The sequence below is a fragment of the Melospiza melodia genome, chromosome 21 (assembly GCF_035770615.1).
Source record: "Melospiza melodia melodia isolate bMelMel2 chromosome 21, bMelMel2.pri, whole genome shotgun sequence".
In the NCBI taxonomy this organism is placed as follows: domain Eukaryota; kingdom Metazoa; phylum Chordata; class Aves; order Passeriformes; family Passerellidae; genus Melospiza; species Melospiza melodia.
The window spans coordinates 3,161,362-3,182,040 of record NC_086214.1 but is presented as its reverse complement, the minus strand read 5'-3'; the positions used below and the strand labels follow the sequence as shown (position 1 = coordinate 3,182,040).

At 56.9% G+C, this 20,679-nt stretch overlaps 2 protein-coding genes across 8 annotated transcripts in view; one reads left to right on the top strand and one right to left on the bottom strand.

The window, feature by feature from the left end:
• Positions 1-12,225: 12,225 nt before the first annotated feature.
• FZD9 (frizzled class receptor 9) overlaps positions 12,226-20,679 on the top strand; it is a 29,885-nt gene continuing 21,431 nt past the window's right edge. For all 7 annotated transcript variants that reach the window (XR_010030273.1, XR_010030269.1, XR_010030272.1 and 4 more), the window contains exon 1: positions 12,226-14,037. Coding sequence is in view for 1 of the 7 variants with exons in the window: in XM_063174147.1 (XP_063030217.1) it covers positions 12,241-13,995 (1,755 nt within the window). In the remaining 6 variants the exon portion in view is untranslated. The remainder of the gene's footprint in view (positions 14,038-20,679) is intronic.
• Positions 17,951-20,679, bottom strand: part of BAZ1B (bromodomain adjacent to zinc finger domain 1B) — a 40,953-nt gene continuing 38,224 nt past the window's right edge. Inside the window, exons 18-19 of the mRNA XM_063174145.1 lie at positions 20,572-20,675; positions 17,951-20,034 (exon numbers count right to left, since the gene is read on the bottom strand). Coding sequence (XP_063030215.1) covers positions 19,668-20,034; positions 20,572-20,675 — 471 coding nt within the window. The 3' untranslated portion in view covers positions 17,951-19,667. The remainder of the gene's footprint in view (positions 20,035-20,571; positions 20,676-20,679) is intronic.

Sequence of the window (20,679 nt, the reverse complement as noted above, 5' to 3'; positions counted from 1 at the left end):
CTCAGTACCCTCCCCTGGGCCAGGAGCAATCCTGCTGATCTTGGCGGGAACTTGGGGGCTCAGGCTCCTGCCACCATCCCTGTGCTGCTGACAGGGCAGAGAGGAGGCTGCAGGCAGGGACCGAGGACCCCTGTGGCACTGGGTCCCCTGGATTGGTGTAGGGGCAGAGGACTCCCTGGGATTCTGGAGCCCCTTGAGTCACTGGGCACCCTGTTCTGGGCTGGGGCACGAACCAGGAGCTCCCATGGCACTGGAGCCCCTGGGCTGGGACAAGGACCAAGGACCCCCATGGCACCGCAGTCCCTTGCCTCACTTGGGCACCCGTTCCCCCAGGTGAGGACAAGGGACTCGGATCTTTCTGTTCCAATGGCTGGCCCTGGAAGTCATGGAAGCAGGAGCTCCTGGTGCTGCCAGCCGCAGGGAGCCCAGACCGCGCCAGCTCCGCGCTCCCTCCGCTCCCGGCCCCTCGTTTGTGTTGGCACCAGCCGGAGAGCGAAGCCGCTTTAATTGGCAGTTGTGTTTGTGGCCAGGGTGTTATGAAAAGGTTTTCTGTCTCCCTCTGTAAGTTCCCCTGAATATGTTTTCACTCTTAATATAATATTCACTTCATTATTAGCTGAAAGAGGCTCTTTTCAGACAGGGCTTTTTTTTTTCCTCTCCTTCCAAAAATACATCAAACTGCCCCTTCGTGCAGTGCTACTCTGAGGGCCGGGATTGTCTACTGGGTGGGAAGTGAGAAACCCGACAGTAAATGGGATTTACACAGAAATTCCTTTCTTCCCCAGTGTGCTGGCACTGCTGGCTGGGTAATGGAAGAAGCGGCTGTTGCTTACAGGGTGATTTGGGGTACCTCACCTCCCCAGCAATGTGGTCACCAAGGGGATCCCCCCCAAGCAGAGCAGGGGCTCCCAGTGCCCTCAGCTGGTGTTTCCAGGTGCAAACCCCTCTAGCAGAGTTGGGACCCAGCCCCAGGCATTCCCGTGTGTGCTGAAAGCGTTTCCAGCATCTGTCAGGTTTTGGCAGCTTGCTCTCTCTTGAGTGGGTTTGAGGGCATTGGGTGCCACTGGACCCCCATATTGCCATCTTGTGTTGCTGCTCTTCATTACTTTGCAGCTTCCATAAGGCTTTTTCCTCCAGTTTTGAGAAAATCTCTTTGAAAATTCTGTGAGCTGCAGAAGCAGTGAGGGTGGTATCTCATGCAGAGCATCCAGCCTGGCTCAGCCTTGGGGATCCAGGGGAAACATCTCTGCTTTCCTCTTGTCTGAGTTCCTTGAAGGGCACTCACAGCCCAGCCAAGCTCTGTGTTCAGTCGTTTGCCATATTTGGGTGGTTTTGCAGGGCCATGCAGCCCCCGGTGTCCTCACTCACTGTCCTCAGCCCAGCTGGGAATATCTCATGCTGGGGCTGCTGTGGGGTTGTGCTATCTCAGCCCTGGCCCCAGCTACTTTTGGGATACCCTAAGACAGCCAATCACAGCGGGGGGAGGTGGGGGGGACACTGGGCCAGGTCTTGCACTATTTATTGCTATGGAGCACTGGGGTCCCTGGGGACCTCCACACCTCTGCTCCATCCCCTGAGGAGCTGTTCTGAAAGCCCAGGGGAGCCCAAAGCATGTTTTCCCTTTCCCTGGAAGCAGTATAGACACAAATCTCTCTCGGGGCAGATGCCAACAGCAGGAGCCTTTCCCACCTCCACTGCTCCCATTCCCAGCCATCTTGGGAAAATCATTAGGGCTGGTACCGTGTGCTGATAAGTATCCAAGTTCTGTCCTTAACTGGGAACAGTTAGCATTTGTTTCAGAATACCTCTGTTTCAGGATACAGCTGTGGCTCCAGAGCTGACAGAAGCATTCCCATCCAAGTAGGGCCCAAGGGATCTCCCTAGGGATGATGCAGCTCCCAGGTAAGGATGCTCCTGGGAGGGGTCCAGCTTATGCATCCTCAACCCCTCACCTCGTCCTGACATTGGCAGGAAAGTGGGAGCTCCCTGATGATCCTGCACTTCTTTTTCCAGGTTTTGGGAAAAAAAAAAAAAAATCAGATTTGAGCTGCTTTCTCTGGGGTTTTGGCAGTTTGTCCACCCCTTCCCATGCACATCTTGTGTTCAGTGTATCCTGGTGCCTCCCCTGTTTCTCCCACAGTGCAGAGCATCCTCTTGTGCGAAGCCAGACAGGAACTGTGCCTGACAGGCTCTGGGGGCTGATTCTGCAGGAGATAGCAGAGAAGGTTCTGGAGTTACGTAGGCAAAGGAAGACTTCAGATTTTGCACATGGGCCTGAAAGTTGAGGGTGGAAATACTGACCTGTGTCAGAAATGAGAAGTGTGGGGGGAAAGGTTGTGGTCATTCCAGGTGGAAGGGTCAGGAATGTGATGATTCCCAGCTCTGCTCCCCTTGGTGAGCCCAGAGGAGAGGGACAGTGATGTCTCCCTGGCCTCCTATGTTGGATGCTGGAGAGACCAGTCCCAAATGTGGGCTCAGGAAGGCTGGAGCTCATGCAGGACCTGGGCTTGGAGCAACACAGGGAAAGGTGACCTGGGGAACCACTGGGGCTACACCAGCAGCACTCTCACCCTTGGAACTCCAGATCCTGCACAGGGGGAGTGGGCAACCAGCTGTGGTGGGACACTGGAGATCCTGGAGCTGGACAATCTGTGGCTTGAGAGTCAAGGGGCTGAGGTGGAGGGGGAGGAGGAATGTGGCCTGGCTGACAGGGACAGGCTTGGTTTTCCATGGCTTCACATTTTCCTTCACTGGAGGTTTGCAGTGAAGGTGGAAAATGTGGGAGAGGAGGGGTGTGTGGCCACTGGGGGCTTTGGGATGTGACCTACCTGCCAGGGCAGAGCCCATGGCAGGGACATGGACATGGTACATGCCAAAGCCCTGTGGATCTGAGAGGTGTCCCCACTCAGGGTAGTTGGGGCCAGGAATTTGCTGGGAAGCAGGGCAGCTCCATAAGCTGCCTGGACTTCAGCTCCCATGGGATGGTCTGGCATCCCTGAGGCTGACATGTGATGGGAATGCTAGAGAGGGGCCAGGGGACCCGCCTGAACATGCAGCACAGGGCTGGACACAGGTTTGCTGCAGCACTGCAGCTCCCTCCCACCACCCAAGGCCATCCCCCGTGGCATGCAGATATCTCAAATCCCACTCAGACACCTTACTGCTGCTCCTGGGGTGTTTGCAGCAAACCTGTATCACTGGGAGCCATGAGCTGGCTGCAGAAACACTTGGACTCACCTAAGAGGGCAGCTGGGTTCTGCCCCCAGTCCTGCCAACACAACCCTCTGACAGCCGCAGTAGGGTGATAGGATATGACATTTCCATGGGCCATGGCTCTGCTGCAGACCTGGACACAAGTTTGTTTTCCAGCCCTGGATTTGGGGAGTATGTAGAGTTGGTGGGACCTTCAGCTCTGCCAGCCAGCACCAACTCCCTTGCCTGTGGCTCTTTTTGTGTGGAACAGGATTAGGGATGGAAAGAGAAGGAAGGTAACTCAGGGTACCGTGGGGCAGGGCAAAAGCAGGAACATGCAGATTGAACATCAGGGGAAGAGGCTCAGCAGGGCGCTCAGAGAGCTCGGATCTATTGTCTCCTGCTGCTGTGGGATTAGATCATGGAATCGGAATCACAGAATGGTTTGAGTTGGAAGGGACTTTAAAGATGATCCAGTTCCAAATTCCTTTCACTTCTGTTCACCAAACACCTTTCACTACACCAGGTTGCTCCAAGCCCCATCCAGCCTCACCTTGAACACTTCCAGGGATAGGGATGTCACCTCTAGCTTGTGGCTTCCCCAATAACAGCTTTTGTTCTCCCCATCTCCTCCAGTGACCAGCACATGACAGGGAAATTTGTGCTATTAGCAGAGAGACAGACAGGCTGGAGTTGGGGATGGGGACAGAGTAGAGCCACCCCAGAGCCCACCCCAGTGCTGCTGGAGTAGCCCAGGGATGGATGACCCAGCTCACAGCCTTGGTGGCACACCAAAAAGCTCAATTCTCCATCTCCAGGCTCCTGGCCAGTGATGCCTGTGAGCCCTCACTGCAGCTGCTGACCTTTAAACAAGGTGGTTGGAGAGATGGAGGTAGCAGAAATCCCTGAAAGATTATTTGTTTCTCACAAACTATATTTAGACACCATCAGCAAAACTCAAAAGTGCTGAGTTTGCCTGAATAAATCTGGGAGATTTGTGGTTTTTTTCCCCTCAAGGAGAACAGGATTAGCCAGCGAATGGGGAATTGTGTTTTTGTTTGACATACCTGAGGGTTTCCACTCCAAGTTGCTGTTTTGAGCTCCTGGTGCCATGATGATGATGATAGACCTGACAAGGCACTGCCCCATCTTGTGAAGATGTTTTTTGGAAAAGAAAAGTTGCAGCTGGCTCCCCCACCACGGTGCTGCTTGCTTTCTTTGTTAAACTTTGGGTTTTTAAATATTTTCAAAGATGTTGGCATATTAGGGTGTTTTTGAGATAGAAGGAGACCATGCTGGTGCTGCTCCAGTGCAAAGTCCTTTGCTGGTGGAATGCCCCAATGCTGCCCAAGGGATGGGTGCCTCAGGGAGCTGGGAGGGTTGACATGCTCCTGACTGTGTGGACCTGCAGGGAATGGCAAGAGGTCACATTGCTTTTCTGGAACACCCTTGGATCATCTGGGGTGTAGTTCTTTGCTGGTTTGGATTCCCTGTGCCTAAATCCCATCTCCCCCAGGGAGACTGGGATCAGGTCTGAACTTGCCAAGTGGAGTGTTTAGGGGGCCAAGCAGGTGAGGGCTTTTCTGATCCCTGAGAGGTGTCAGCCCATTTGACCAGCTGGTGACAATGAAGAGCAGAATGACCCATCAAGAGCCTCCCATCTGGACATGAACCCAAATCCTGTGGGTGATGGGAGGCAAAAGGGAAGAAGGGCTCTGGGTCCATCTCCAGCAGAGCAGAAAATTCTTTATCCTAAACTTGTCAAAATTCTGCATCCCTTGAGCTGGCCCTGCCAGGACATCAGGCTCTGTTCTTTGAGAAATAAGGCTCTGGGGAACTCAGGGCCTTGAGCTGCAGCTCATCCACAGCAGCTCCTCTTCAGAGTAGGCCCAGGGAAGGTGGGGATGGAATTGTTGCACTGTAGCAGCTCTCTGGTGATCAGGTTAGTCTGAGGAACTTTCTCTTTCCTCTTCTGGCCAAGTGAGCGGTGAGGATCTCCTAGGGTTCTCCATGTGGAGAGGAGGACAAGAGGCAGTACTCAAAGAGGAACCAGCCCAGGGAGGAGGATGCTGGTGCCAGGTGGTTTGTCCAGAGCAGAGTGACCCAACCTTGGGTAGGAACCATCAGAATGATGCCTGAACATGGGCTGCTTCCGTGGAATCAGAGAGTAGTTTGAATTGGAAGGGACCTTAAAGATCCTCTTGTTCCAACTTCCTGCCATAGACTGGGATGCCACCTATTAGAAGGTGTTTGCAGCCTGGGAAGTAAGGGAGGAATGCAGTATGGGGCTTCCCAGCACTGATAACTCTGTCCAGTAACTGGGAGGAGATATGCTCACCCAGAGGTATCAGGGACAGGAGACCGTCAGCTGGGGCTGCTCCTGCCTTCTCCCTGCACCTGGGCCCAGCTGTGTGGGGGAGCTGACACCAACTCAACCCAAGAGCCCTGGAAAAGCCAGGCTTCTTCCTCCTGGTCCATGCAGCTGGAGAACCACAGCACCAATGGCATTGCCAGTAGGTGAGGACCTGGAGAAAGTTCTCCATGGCTGTGGGGAACCCAGGGAAGTGCCAGGTGACAGAGCCTTGAGGTTGCACTTGGAGACATGTGGTTGGTCTTGGCAACCAAGTGGGCAGCTTGGCCAAGTCAGTGGTGTGATAAAACCATTTCTAGCATTTTCCAAGAGCCCTCCCTGCTCCTGCAGCGTACTGGGACTGGGGCTCAGCTCTCTGAGAATGTTCCTTCTTCCCAGGGGATGCTTTGACTGTATCCAGCCTATTATCCTGTAAAAGGCTAAACCTGTGCAGAAGATCTAGGCTCAGAAGTTCTTGGCATCATTCAGTGTGACACAGCAATTCATCAGGAGGTGGCAGGGCTTGAGGGGGCTCCAAGTCTTCCCAAATTGCTTGGAAGAAGGTTTCTCTTCCAGTCCAGACTGGTGACCGCAGTCCCTAACCAGGCAGTTGCCTCCTGGATTTTGCTGCTGTTTGGAAAGGCATTGAGGGTGCAGGGAGCATGAACAGCCCAGGACACAGCTGCTCTGGTGCATCTCCTACCCCCTTCCAGGGTGCCCCCAGCCCTGATGCTGTGGGGCTGAGTCCCAGCCCATGTTCTGCTTGGCTCCAGCCTGCCCCGTGCTTCTCCCCTTCTTCTCTGGATTGTATTTATTTATTTATACGGTGAATGTAATAAAACTCCAGCAGGAAATGGAGGCGATTCCCTGCCATTCCCCACAAGCCAGCCCTGGGCCGGTGAACAAGGAGGCGCATTGTGCAGCGTGGAGCCTCCTGCCAGCACCGAGCCTGTGGCTGAGGCTGAAGAAAGGACTGAGTGTGTATGTGAGCACCAGGACCTGGTGCCAGCACCCCCGCCCCCAGGATGGAGGATCCTGGGGAAGAAACTTCACTTTGGGGGGCAAGCAGGGCTGGGGGTAAAAGGCTTCTGTGCTGGCTTGGGATGTTGTCTGGGAGCACCTCAGAGCCTGCTCCCAGCACAAGGAACCTCCTCGGCCCATCCTTGGGCTGCCAGGAAACAGAGGTGGGCACTGAAGATCACCTGAGGGGACACATGGTGGCCCCATGGCCCAGCATGGGGGGGTATATGAGCAGCTCTTCCTGGGGCTGAGGCAGCTGGGAGGGGGCTCCAGCCATTCATCTGCCCCTCTCAGGCAGCTGCTCCAATCTTCAGCTGCTGCCACCAGTAGGGTTCAGAGTGAATGGCTGCTGCCAGGGCTCACCTGGCTCCTGTCCCCCTGGAAGGGGTCTGCAGGGGTAAATGAGGTGGCTGAGGGTGGGGTGTGGCTCAGTCCAGATTTCCCATTGATGGGAGAGGTCCCATTGCTGGGGACAATTGTCTCAGTGCTGCCAGGAGCTGAAAGTAACTCCTTGTGCTGCCACCACACTCACCATATAAAATATTGTGGGTGAGGTAGAGACATTGTCTTTCTCCTCCCTCGTTCTCCCAGCCATGGCTCCCATGGGACACACCACTGTCCTCTGCCCCATCTGCTGAATTCCACAGCTGCATGTGGTCCCTCAGGCTCCCAGGGATCCCTGAGCCGTGTGTCTCCTCCCTGATCTGTGTCACTGCTATGTGAATGGGGATGTCATGGCCCAGGGATACTGTGGCCAGGGCTGGGGAGGGGGGGGCTGGCTGGCACCATGACCCACAAGTTCCCATCTGGGGGGTTGACAAGGCTGCAGAGAGCATCCCTGGTAATGTCACACGTGTCAGCCTGCATCCCCCACTCCTGGCCTCAGTGTCCTTGCACCGTGGGCTGGGTTGTAACCACAAATACCTGCAGAGAACCAGAGGCCAGGAGGTGACTGGGACATTGCCTGGGGACACTGTTTGCTCTCCACCTGCTTCTTTGCGGACCAGACCCCAAAATCCCCATCTTTCTCCACTACTCCACCTGCCCATGGCACGGAACCTGCCCAGGGGCACAGAGAACAGTTGTCCTATGGTGGGCACAGTCTGCTGCACATGTGTGTGCCTTGGTATCACACAGGATTGTGCCTGGGGCAGGAGGAGCTTGGGCTTGAGGATCACTCGTGGTGATCCTGGTGTCCCCAAGGAGATGGTGGCTGGGGCAGGGGTGATCTGCCTTTCTGGCTGGGTGGGTGCCAGTCCACAGCCCCATGGGTTGCTCCCAGAATGGACCCCTCCACCTGCTCACCAGCCCATCCGGCCTGGCACTGGCATCCTTTTGAAACTGAAGCCGCTGGCCTTTTGCACAGCAATTCCTGTGAAATTCTTCAGGAAGGGAAAATTATCCCTCCCACATCCCTGCAGGACTGTGCCATTTCCTGCTTCCAGGCTGGCAGGTAGGGCACAGGGTGCCCAGAGCCCTGGCTCACATGGACATGGCCTGTCCTCGTGGATTCCTCTCCCTGCCCCCGGCCCATGCCTCTGTCTACGAGCCAGGCACTGGTGGGAACTGGGACCACTCGGGATCTGGGGGCTCATCAGGACAGAGGCAGGGGCAATGATGGCATGGAGCCCCCCACCTCCTTGCAACAAGTCCTGCTGCCCTGGCCAAGGCTGGGCAAAGCAGCACCCACAGTCCTGCCACAGTTACACCACCCTCTTCTCAAATCCATTGCCCAGCTCCATCTTCCAATGCCCTGCCGTTATACATCCTCCCCTGCCCTATTGCCCCCTCCCCTGCTCTGCTGACCCCTTCCCCAAGTTGATTACCTCCTCCTTGAATCAATCACCTCCTCCCTTGCCTGCTCCCTTCTCTGCTCCATCACCTCTCCCAGGCTCTGATGCCCCCCTCTCCAGCTTCATCACCCCCTCCTCTACTCTACTGCTCCTTCCCCACCTCCATAACCCTCTTCCTTACTCCATCACTCACCCACTTCCATTTCCCCATCTTCTTTCCTCTCCCTCTCCCCACATCCATTGCCTCCCCTCTTGCTCCATCACCCTTTCCCCAGCTCCACCATCCCTTCCCTTGCACTACCACCCCACCTCCACTGCCCCTCCCTGACTCCCACCAGGGCTGTCCCCATCTCTGGTGCCAAGAGCTTCCCCCAAGCGCTTCCTCCCAGCGCGGCGTCCCCCGTGCCGCGGCGGGACAGAGGGGCGCTGCTGCAGCCTCCCGTACCCGGGATATGGGGGGGCAGCCAGTGGATTTTTTCCGTTCATCCCCTCTCCTTCCGAGGCTCTCGCACAGGTTTCAGGCGCTGTTGACGGGAAGAAAGGAAATGGGGCAAAGCTCTGCCAGGAACCACAGGCTCCCGGGCTCCGGCGATCCGTCCCGCTCGCCTGCCTGGCCGCTTCCCGGGCAGAATTCCTGAGCAGTTCTGAGAGCCCTTTCTTTCTGCTATTGATCTTGGATCCACAGCGCAGGGCCACTTCCAAGACCGTAAATCTCTGTGTTGCTCTACCTGAGGTTCTTGTTTTCACTGTGGGGCTCCCAGGCCTGCTGGAGATCTCGGCTTCTGTTCGTGGCCGGGATGTCCCCGCTCCTGCGCTGTCCCCTCCCCGCCGTCCCCGCGCTACCCAGGCGTGCGAGCAGGCAGGCACAGGTCACTTCTCCATCAGGCACAGGCACTAGGGCAGTGCAAGGGCAAGGCTTGGGGTGCTGGTGGTACCTCCTGATATCCCTTGCATTCCTCTGGGGTGAGATGAAGCTCCGGGAAGCTCCCTGGGGCTCAGGCAGGGCTTGGGCACACCGAGGAGTACCTGGGGGTTGGTGGGGGGGATGAGGGAGGAGCACCCCAAGGTGCAGGGCAAAGGTTAGGGGCGGCCACACTCTACAACGAGCCCCTTGACTCCAAAAATCCGTATGTTGCTCTTGGCGAGGCTGCAGTAACAGGAGCCAAGAGCAACAGTTTTACATATTAAAGGAAAATTAAATTAAAATATAGTTATTTGTGCCCTCTCCCCCCAACGCCCCCAACCTTTCATAGTCCAGGTGGAGGGCACCCATGGGGGGGAGCCAGGAAGGTGGGGCGAGGACCCTGGGTCTCATCCAGCCCCTGCGTGTGCCCACCGCCCATCCAGGACCTCACTGGGCAGCCAGGGCTGGGTCAGAGACATTTCAGGCTTTCCAGGTGATGCTTCCCAGCTTTGCTTCGCAATCAGTTCCTTGAAGGAAAGCCTTAGTGGCCACAGTTATGTTTGGGGTGTCCTGGAGTGATGGCAGTGACTGCCTTGGGTCCCTCACCTCACACAGGACACGTGCCCTGGGTCTGGGGGTTGGAGAGATGAAGGACCCAGGGGAAGGTCCCAGCACAATACGCATGCCACCTCCATCCCCATCACTTTGCTGCTCAGCTATGCGTGACAATTTGTCCCCAGAGCTGCACCACAGCACAAACTACCCCCAAACAACCATTTGTTAGAGTATGTGGCCCTAACCCACACCATGAAGCCCCCTGAAGCTTTGTGTCACTAGGCACACAGGACAGTGATTTCTGAAACACCCCAGAGCTGGTGGCCAAGGTGAAAAACATCCCAACATCCCAAATAATCCCAAATATCCTCCAATAGTCCTTTTCACAGGGCTCCAGAGCCCATTGTGCAGACACCCCATGTTAGAGGGAAATTCCGGGGTGACGCCTTATCTCGTGGTCCGTTACATGGTTGATAAGCAGCTCCCATGGAATTTCCCTATAGTGCCGGACCCAGGATGTTTGGATCCTGCACAGTGGGTGTCAGTGATTAGGAGCCGCGCTGACAGGCTGTTATGCTGTTACTAAAGAAATCGCAGGGCTGTGGGAATGCCTAGGAATGGCTGGATGCCCGGACCCCCTGGCGCCAGCCAGGCACTGGATGCCAGATGCCCTGCAGGACACTGCAGGGACCCTGCTGGAATCACCCCAGGGTGGACAAGCTGCTCCAAAAGGGATGCTGGAGATGGCACAGAGCAACCCGGGCTGACCTGGGATCAGCAGCTCGTAGGAGTGGGGGCTGCTGATTGCACCTTGTGATGGTGGCCCGGGCAGCACAGCCTGTCCGCAGGGTGCCGCCACCCCCGGAGTGTCACATCTCCCTGTGCCTTGGATGTAATTGGTCACCCTATGAGTGGGACATTGGACTTTGGGGTCTGGCAGCCCCGGCTTGACCACCCTGACTTGTGTCACCTCCCAGGAGCTGCCCTGGCCTCATAGTGACATTGCTGTCCCCTGCCCTGAATTGTTGTTCAGCCGGAGACACGGCTTTCCTGGCCTGTGCCGTGGGCACTGGAGCTGAGCCATTTCCCGGAGTCTCCATGTCTTACCCCGTGCTCAGCCCCAGGGGCACCATGTGCCACGCGCTGTGAGTTCTCCAGTTCTCAGCAGCGGCACCGAAGCTGCAGTCTGTGTTCCCAAACCGAGGGAAGTCCTCCTGCGGGGAGAGGATCCCTCCCCCAGGGACAACAAGCCCTGGGGTGCGCCCAGGTGTGCTCAGCCGCGCACGCACACCCTGCTGGCACACGGGGGGCCTGGCAGCGCTCGGCGGGTCTGGGCAGCCGTGAGGTCTTGTGTGATCCTGTGCCCAGGTGTATGTGTGCATACATGTGCCAGTGCACACCCCTGTGCGGGGCCTGGCTGGCAGTGTGTGGATGTGCACATGTGTCTGTGAGTATATGTGCACGTGTATGTTAGTGTATGTGTGTGCTTTTATGGGTGCATGAGTGTGTGCGTGTGTGTGTGCATGTGTTAGCCTGTTTGTGCTTGTCTACGTGTGCGTGGGCATGTACATGTGAGTGTATGCGTGTGTACACATGGACATGCACACGGTATGGGCACGTTTGTTAATGCAAGTGTGCGTGTCCACATTAGTGTGTGGCTATGTCTGTGTGTGTTAGTGCATGTTAACGTGTGCATGTGTGTGCGTTTTAGTATGTGATAATGTGTGTGGGCCTGTGCACGTTAGGGTGTGCACATGCGTGTGGAAGATGTGTGGAAGGGTGTGCATGTCTGTGAGTGTGCACGTTACCTGTCTGTGTGCACAGGGACACGTGCCCATTAGTGCGTGCGAGAGCGCGCACGTGTGTCCCCGTGTATCTACAGCTGTGTAAATGTTCTGTTTGTGCACACGTGTTTGCGTGTGCGTGTCCCTCCGTGCGCTGTGTGACTGCGGCTCCCCCTCCCGCGCGTCCCCAGCGCCGGGGAGCCCCCGGGCTGCGCGCGGACCTCGCTGCCCGTTCCCGCCGTGGGTCCCGCCTCCCGCCCCGCCCCGCCCCGCCCCGCCCCGTCCCGTCCGGCCCCGCCCCGCCCCGCCCCGTCCCGTCCGGCCCCGCCCCGCCCCGTCCCGTCCGGCCCCGCCCCGCCCCGTCCGGCCCCCTCCCGGACACGCCCGGCGGGGCGGGGCGGGGCGGGGCGGGGCGGGGCGGGAGGGCTCGGCGGTGCTGCCGGTGTCGGCGGGCGCGGGGCGGCGCGGGGCGCTCGGCGGGGCCGCCGCCGCATGGCGCGGGCCGGGGCCGGGGCCGGGGCCGGGGGCTGCCCCGGCGCGGCGCCTCCAGCACCGCAGCGATCGGCCCCGTGGCGGCGGGGGCAGCGTGGCCGGGCGATGGCGGAGCTGTAGCAGCCGCGGGGCCGGTGCGGGCGGCGGGCGATGGCGGCGGCACGACTGCGGGTGGCCCTCTGGGTGCTGTGGCATTTTGGAGTGGGCGGTCGCGGGTTGGAGCTGGCGGGACTGGAGGGCCCGCGGGGGCGCGCGGCGCGGTGCCAGCCTGTGGACATCCCGATGTGCCGGGGGATCGGGTACAACCTGACCCGCATGCCCAACCTGCTGGGGCACGAGAGCCAGCGGGAGGCCGCCCTGAAGCTGCACGAGTTCGCCCCGCTGGTGGAGTACGGCTGCCACGTTCACCTGCGCTTCTTCCTCTGCTCCCTCTACGCACCCATGTGCACCGATCAGGTGAGCGCCAGCATCCCTGCCTGCCGCCCCATGTGTGAGCAGGCCCGCCACAAGTGTGTCCCCATAATGGAACAGTTCAATTTCGGCTGGCCTGAGTCACTTGACTGTGGCAGGTTGCCCACCAAGAATGACCCCAATGCCCTCTGCATGGAGGCCCCTGAAAATGCCTCAGCTGCTGAGCCGCACAAGGGACAGGGGATGCTGCCTGTGGCCCCCCGGCCCTGGCCACCTGGTACTGCTACCGAGGGACGGGGAGCCAATGGGCTGGGAGCTTGCGACAATCCTGAGAAGTTCCAGTACGTGGAGAAGAGCCTCTCCTGCGCACCCAGGTGCTCCCCCGGGGTGGACGTGTATTGGTCTCGGGAGGACAAGGACTTCGCCTTCATTTGGATGGCTGTCTGGTCCACCCTCTGCTTTGTCTCCACTGCCTTCACCGTCCTTACTTTTCTGCTTGACCCCCACCGCTTCCAGTATCCTGAGAGGCCCATTATTTTCCTCTCCATGTGCTACAACGTCTACTCTGTGGCCTTCATCATCCGCTCTGTGGCTGGGGCTGAGAACATTGCCTGTGACCGGGAGAACGGTGAGCTCTACATCATACAGGAGGGGCTGGAGAGCACAGGCTGCACCATTGTCTTCCTCATCCTCTACTATTTCGGCATGGCTAGCTCTCTCTGGTGGGTTGTGCTCACTCTCACCTGGTTCCTGGCTGCTGGGAAGAAGTGGGGACATGAGGCCATCGAGGCCCACAGCAGCTACTTCCACATGGCCGCCTGGGGCATCCCAGCCATGAAGACCATTGTCATCCTCACCATGCGGAAGGTGGCAGGGGATGAGCTCACGGGGCTGTGCTATGTGGGGAGCATGGACATCAGTGCCCTGACTGGCTTTGTCCTCATCCCCCTCTCCTGCTACCTGGTCATTGGCACCTCCTTCATCCTCACTGGCTTCGTTGCCCTATTCCACATCCGGAAGATCATGAAGACGGGTGGCACCAACACAGAGAAGCTGGAGAAGCTGATGGTGAAGATTGGGGTCTTCTCCATCCTCTACACCGTCCCGGCCACCTGTGTCATTGTCTGCTACTTCTACGAGCGGCTGAATGTGGATTACTGGATGCTGCGGGCACTGGAGCATGGCTGCCTACGCCTGCCTGGCCGCCGTGCCACCGACTGCTCCCTTGAGGCCTCGGTGCCCACTGTGGCTGTCTTCATGCTAAAGATTTTCATGTCACTGGTGGTGGGCATCACCAGCGGGGTGTGGGTGTGGAGCTCTAAAACGCTGCAGACCTGGCAGAGCCTGTGCAACAGGCGGCTGGGCATGAGGACGCGGAGCAAGCCCTGCAGTGGGGTCAGCTGTGGTGGGGGACACTGCCATTACAAAGCCCCTACAGTCATGCTGCACATGACCAAGACGGACCCGTACCTGGACAACCCGACTCACGTCTAGAGACGGGGGCTGCCCCCCACACTGGAAGAAGTGGCCTCACGGGTAAGGGGCAAGGGCAAGGGCTGTGTGCAGCAGGAGGGACACTCCCAGGTATAGGGGGGCAAGGTTGCAGGATCCCCCAGCACCACTCACTGACAAGTAGCCGCTTTTTCCTAGAGGATGTTTTGTTGTTGCTGTTGCCAAATCCAGTGACTCCTTATAACGCTTTCTTTGGGGGTTGGTGGGGAAGGGACAGGGAGAGGAATAATCCATCCATGTTTATTTAATTCTGTAATTTATTTTAAATTTTTTTTTGATCATTAGCTGCAAGGAATGGAAAAAACAATAAACCCTGGATGTGTTATTTGATCCAAGCTTGGTGCTGTTTGCAGGGATTCCAGGGGATCAAGAGCTCCCCCATGGGACCCTACCCCAGTTTGGGGTCTTTCATGTTGGGCCAGGCCATGCCAGGCCGTGCCACCACAGGGGTGCCTCTGTTGCTGGCAAGAGTGTGGTACCAGCAGGTACCACCATCCAGTTCCCCTCCGTGGCTTCCCTGGGGCCAGTTCTGCCCCCTTGGCAAGGAGGAGAAGGAAGAGGAGGAGGAGGGTTTTCCTATGCTATGACACGAATCATCTTTTCCACTCCATGCTCTGAAGGTGATTAGTGTCAGTGCCATTGGCTGCCGGAGCCTCGGTGCCAGGCTGAGGAGCTTTGAGGGGGCAGGCCGGGAGCCAGGGAGATGGGCTGGGGACACAGGAACTTGGGGCAGAGAGGGCTCAGCTTTGATGTCTCCCCACAGAAGCCTGAGGTGCGGGTAATGGAAACTTCTGGGCAGCTTTATTTATCTCCCGCTCTGGTTACAATCCCAGCTCGCCTTCCCCATTGTCCGCAGGGAAATTCAAGCTTCAGCTGGTGCTGGTGAAGCTGGCAGGAGGAGCCAGGGCTGTTGGGCACAGGGTGGGCAGGAGTGTGCCTCTGCAGGGGCTCAGAGTGAGGGAAGTGCCTACCCCCCTGGACATTCTGAGGGGCTGGCAGGGGTCAGCTCATCTCTCTAGGGGTTTGATGGGGCTGTTTTGCCTGGCTGTCCCCAGGGATGTGCCAGCGGTTCCCAGTGCTAGGGAAGAGAAGTGGGCAGGGGGCTGTGGCAGGGGCATAGGCAGCACAGCGCCTGTGGCAGGCAGGATCTGTAGGGGCAACACAGCTCTAGTGACACTTAGATTTGTCCATCATCTAATTAGCCAGCCTGCAGGCTGGGCAGATCTGGACTCCAGGGAGGGTCAACTCTTGTCCAGGGAGCAACAATCCAGCAATGGATCCTCTCTCCAGCACTCAACCTGGCATCCACTGCTCACCCCAACAGCCCTTGGTCCCCATTTGTTGAAGCCTTCCCAGTTCAGACTATCAAACTGTGGCTGGAGGACTGGGGCAAGACTCCCCACTATGGCTGGTGTGGGGGGCAAGGGCTGGGGTTGGGATCCCTCGCTCACCATCGAGTTGTGCCAGGGCTTTGTGCTCCTGTGACGCTGGGATCGGTGAATCGCCTTTAATCTGTTCCCTGCCACCCCTGGGATGCCAGGAAGGCAGGAGAAGTTGGGCCACTGAGCTGAGAAAAGCTTTTTCCTCCCCCAGGAGCTGGTGTGGTGGACAAGGTGTGAAGGAGCCCCCAGTGCCCATGTGGTGTCGCTGGGGGGACACTGAGGGTCTCTCAACAGATTTGGGTACCCCTGGCTGTGATGGTGGGCATCCAGCCCCTTCCCCAGGCTGGTGGTGATGATGGTGCTAGGACAAGGACCCTACCTGGCCCCAGCACTGGTGGGCTGCAGCCTCTGGAGCTCCCTTGGTTACCACAGGAAAGTTTGTTTTGGGCAAAGGGCCATGACCTGGGCAGGAGAGTCAATATTGGCTGCGGGACAGGCTCCAAAGTCCATCTGGGGAGCTGGGCATGGCTCTAGGCAGGGGCTGCCAGGGAAGGGGACACAGAGCCATGTGTTCTCCCTGTGTTCTGCCCTGGGTGCTAAGCCCAGAGCCAGCTGGGTTCACCTTGTGCGCCAGGCATGCAGCCCAGTGCTGGTGCCCGGCTGGCGGCACCCCTGGGGACAGGCTGCCCTTGAGCACCCGGCGCTTGCCAAGGAGCGGCTGCCTCTGGAGTGCTCACCCAGATAAGCTGTCCCAACGGGTTCTTGCTATCGGGCCCCAGAGGGGCCGCCGGCACCCACCACTACCCACTATCAGCCCCAGCAGCCCAGCTGGCTCCACTGGAGGTTGCCAGTCTCAAGAGCTGAGCATGGCCAGGACACAGCTCCACAGAGCCTGTTGCAAAGCGGAGCTGTCACACGGAAGGACTGGCCCAGGGACACTGCTGGCTCCTAGTCACAGCTTCTTTCAACCCTGTGCTCTGGGGCTCAGGCTCTCTCTGTACACCCCCACCCAAACTCATCCCTGCATCCCATCTCCATCCTCCTCAGAGCAGCCCCAAGGACACCAAACATCTGCTCCAATAAACCCCCAGCAAGCAACAAGTAGGGGTCAGCAGTGCCTAGGCCCCACAGGGCAGTGCCTGGCCTAGGATGGCTGTGGAGAGCGAGGTAGGGATGCCAGCTGGGTGAGAACAGGGCCAGGACATCCTGATGTCCCTGAGGTCTTGGTCCAGCTCAGCATGGAGAAGTGGAGTCTTATCACTCCTGGCATAGCTGAGCTATGGAGTTTATCCACCCTCACATGGATGGACACTCCCTCCAAGTTTGAGTAGCAAAAGAAAAGCCACTGTTCTCTGGGAATTTGCTAAAACCCCCATTACCCAGAATATTAATTAATGATTGAGAATTAAGCCATGAGAAAACCCATGGGGCCAAAGTTGGGTCTCATTTTCCCAAGGCCACATCGGAACTCCAGCAATCATAGGAGGCCCCGGGGGTTTGTTGCAGGCAGCAGGTGCAGCAGGGCTGATGATGGTGATAGCAGGGCTCCGGCTGCCTGCCAAGCCCCCACATTGCCCTGCCAGGTGTGAGGACAGCTATTTATAGCCCTGCACAGGACACTGATGCCATGGAGGGGCTGCTATAAAAAACAAGTCTCCAGAAAGGTCTTGGAGCAGATGCTGCTGCAAGATCTCCACACTGAGGCCTGGAAATATCCCAGCTGGAGTCACTCAGATTCACCCAGGTCCTGTTGCATGGCCAGCAAGCCAAACCATCCCCCGTGGAGAGAGGAGGGTTTTCCAGGGAAAACAGCATCAGCCCATTGCTGAGAGCCTTCAAGCCCTCAAATCCATCAGGATTTCCCTGCCCAGCAGTATGGGGCCTGGCTGGAACACTCCCAGCACAGATCTGGAGTGAGGAGCAGGATGAAGACACCCAGGAACCCTTGTTGTCCCAGCAGAAATAAGCAAAGCTTCAGCCAAACCCTTTGTCACAGCTGTGGTCATGAGCATTGGCATGCCACTGCTCTAGCTGCCCTTGGAGCTCCAAGTGTCCCTGCTGGGCTGCTGGAAATCAGGATGGGGGCCTGGGACACAGCAGCAATAATTCTTACTGCAAGCATGGCTCAGGTTGCATAACACACTCCAACACAAGGGAAGAGGCTTTGGGGGTAGCCAGGCCACGCTAGTGCAAAAGAGCAGACATATCCCAGCTCCCCATCACCAGGAGGAAGTCCCTCCAGGGGTGCCCAGTGCCACCCCGAATGGAACAGGAGGACAAGTGTCACACTGGCACCCTGCAGGGGACCAGGAACAAGGACTGCTCCCCACTCCAGGGGCAGGCAGAGCACAGCTCTGTTCCTTGTCCTCGGGGAGGGTGACAATACACCAGCACCATCCCGGAAGCTGATCTGATCCTGACTCACCATTCCTTTATGCCATAGCTCCATTTGTGCTCCAGAGATGTCTGGTGGTAGCTCTAGGAAGGCAGAGGAGAGCCATATCAGACAATCCCACATCAACACAGGGACCAACAGAGAACTCACACAAGCCATGTTTACAAACACAAGTACATAATGTTTATTCTTAAGTTTCCAATTTATTACAAGTACAGCCCTTTGCAGAAACCCCCTCCCCCCAAATGACACTGATTTTTAAGAAAACGTGCAGTTCCAAAGGTTCTAGGACCTGCAGGAAATGATCTCTAGGAAACAAGACAAAACAGCCTCTGAAGGGATGTGTGAGATACAGATGTCAGTGCTATTCTGTGGGGCAGGGAAGTGAGGCTGAGGAGAGGGAAGGGCCTGGAAACTTGCCTCATCTGCAGTCATTGACAGTCCAGAACTTAAAACAAGTACCTGTTAAAAAAAACCCCAAACCTAAAACATTTGCAAAACTAGGCTGAAATTTGGAACTGATTATTCTTTTCTTCTCAAATCCCAGGAGCTACAACAGCTGCTTCTGCTTTTCTGTTGCAAAACCAGCACCAAACAGCCCTATGGCCCATTTATTCCACATCAAACCATTCTGGGATAAGAAGTTCAAGCCCTGATTGTATGATCCAAACCTGTCATGATGGAGGGGAAGAGAGAATGAGAAAACAAACCCTTTTCTTAAGGAAAAGTCAGCATCTGGGGCAGCAGGAGCTGGTGCTGGGCCACGGCACAGGAACAAAGGTGTTACTATGAAATGTTGTGAGTGTGGCTGAGAGAGACTAGGATCTCCCTCTCCCCGCTCAAAGTCCCCTGATGTAACTCCTGCTACTGGTAGGAAAATGAGTTTTAAAGAAGGGGGAAATATAAAGCAAACACGATTTTATATAAACTGTACATGTGCCAAAGCAAGACAAGGGTATCTTACAGGTGTTCTTTGTACAAGATCACAGCTAGAAACAAAGCCACTTTCAACTAAAAAATTAATTTAAAAAGTTACACAGCACATTTCTGCTTCTCCCCTGGCCTTGGAGCTCTCCTTGGGCTGTGTAGACACCCACACTCTCCAGTTTGCTGCTGGCACTCCACAGGGCTGCATGACAGCATGCATGTCCAGGGGAGCAGGGAGCCTCCTCTTGGCATGTACAGGTGGGGAGCTGAGCTTAGAGCTCTCCTTGGACTGAGACCTTCAAGGATTGCTCCCCAAGGAGAGGGGAAAGCAGGAGCACCTTGGAGCAGTGGTGTTGGGATGCTGGTGAAAGCCAGACCGCGGTACACCTAAGTGCTTGCTCGCGCCACACAGCCTGGAACCGAGGCTCAGAATTAACACCATATAAATATATACATGCAAGCCTGAGTAGCCCATTGGCCTGATGGCCCCCAGTCGTTCTGTGGAGCAACACTATCCCCCCCCTGCACCAGTTGGAGGCTGGTGTGCTCACATGACTGGCAGCAGACTGCTCCACCACGCTCTGGCTGCTTGCAAAGGCAAGGAAGCAATTCGTTCCAGGAAACTGACGGTGCCTGAACTGGAGCATGCTGGTGTTCTTCTGCCCAGCCAAGCTTGGCCCAGCCCTCCCCTTGCCCTCCCACCTTCCCCTCCTGGCAGGACAGACTCATGAAGAGCTTTGTAGATTTTGAGGAAGCATTAAGTGATTTCCACTCAATGGATGACTTGAGGAAATTGCAGAAAAATTAAAACTAGGATGGGCCCAAGGGAAGGCTGGATTAATAGAGAAGTGCCTGCTGCTCCTCAACTCCCTCCAGACAACCCATCCGACTGCCTGGCAGCACCAGAAGGCCTGCTCCAGTTCTGGCTCTTCCCCTAGCCTCCCCATCCCTCACTTCTTCCTTTTCCGTCCCCGGGAATGTTCAAGGGGCTCTGACTCACTGTCCCCTTCCTGCTCCTCCAGTCCCTGGCACCTAGCAGAGAGCTTCTTGCGTTTCCTGCGTGCATACGTGTGGCCTGGCAGGTGTTTGTGCACCATGTCAATCAAACACTGCTCTGTCTTCTCCAGGCAGGACAGTACGTGACTCCCATTCTGGTTGTAGTGCTCAGCATTGGAGAACACCTGCTTCATGTCGGAAAGGAACTCCTGCACAGAGCGGTAACTGCCGCAAGAGCACTTGCTCTGCATAGTCTGGAAGTCCATGGGGTTGCTGATAACCTCAAAGTAGTCTTCAGCTTCCTCCGTGGTCACTGGCTCCCTGCCAAAAGAAGGGCCACACCAATAGAAAGGGAATGCCAACCCTGGCACCACTGCAGAGAAGTGGGGTCCCGCCACCTCTCTGCCCCTGTGGCACCCCTGACCTGCAGTCCCACGGTGGTGCAACAAGCCCAAGCAATACCACTACAGTGTTACAGATACATCAGCCCTATGGCACGAGAATGGGAAGCACAGGAGCCCAGGGAGCTGGTTCAGGCATGGGGAGAAGGTCCATGAGAGAAGCTTCCCTCAGTCACAGCACCTCAGTGCTCCAAAAATCCTGGGGGCGGTAGAGAACACCTACCTCCTGCATTAGCCCCTTGCCTGCCACCTCAGAAGGGCACCATGTCTTCAGTCCAGCAGAAGACTGAGAACATGGTGGTTTCTTCTGGAGCAGCTTCTTCCCAGATATGTCTTGCTTTTGGAGCCCTAAGTTTCTCAAGTGGATCTGGCAGGACTGCACCACAGCCAGCCCACATCCCCACACAGCCTGTGGCCAGTCCTGCCCACAGAGGAGGAAGACGCCACTTGCTCTCACCTGAAGGGCCAGCTGAAGCGGTATTTGATCAGCTTGCTGAGGATTTCCTCACACTTCTGCAGCTCAAGGTTCTGGCGACGCGCTGTCCTCTTTGTCTGAAGGACCTGC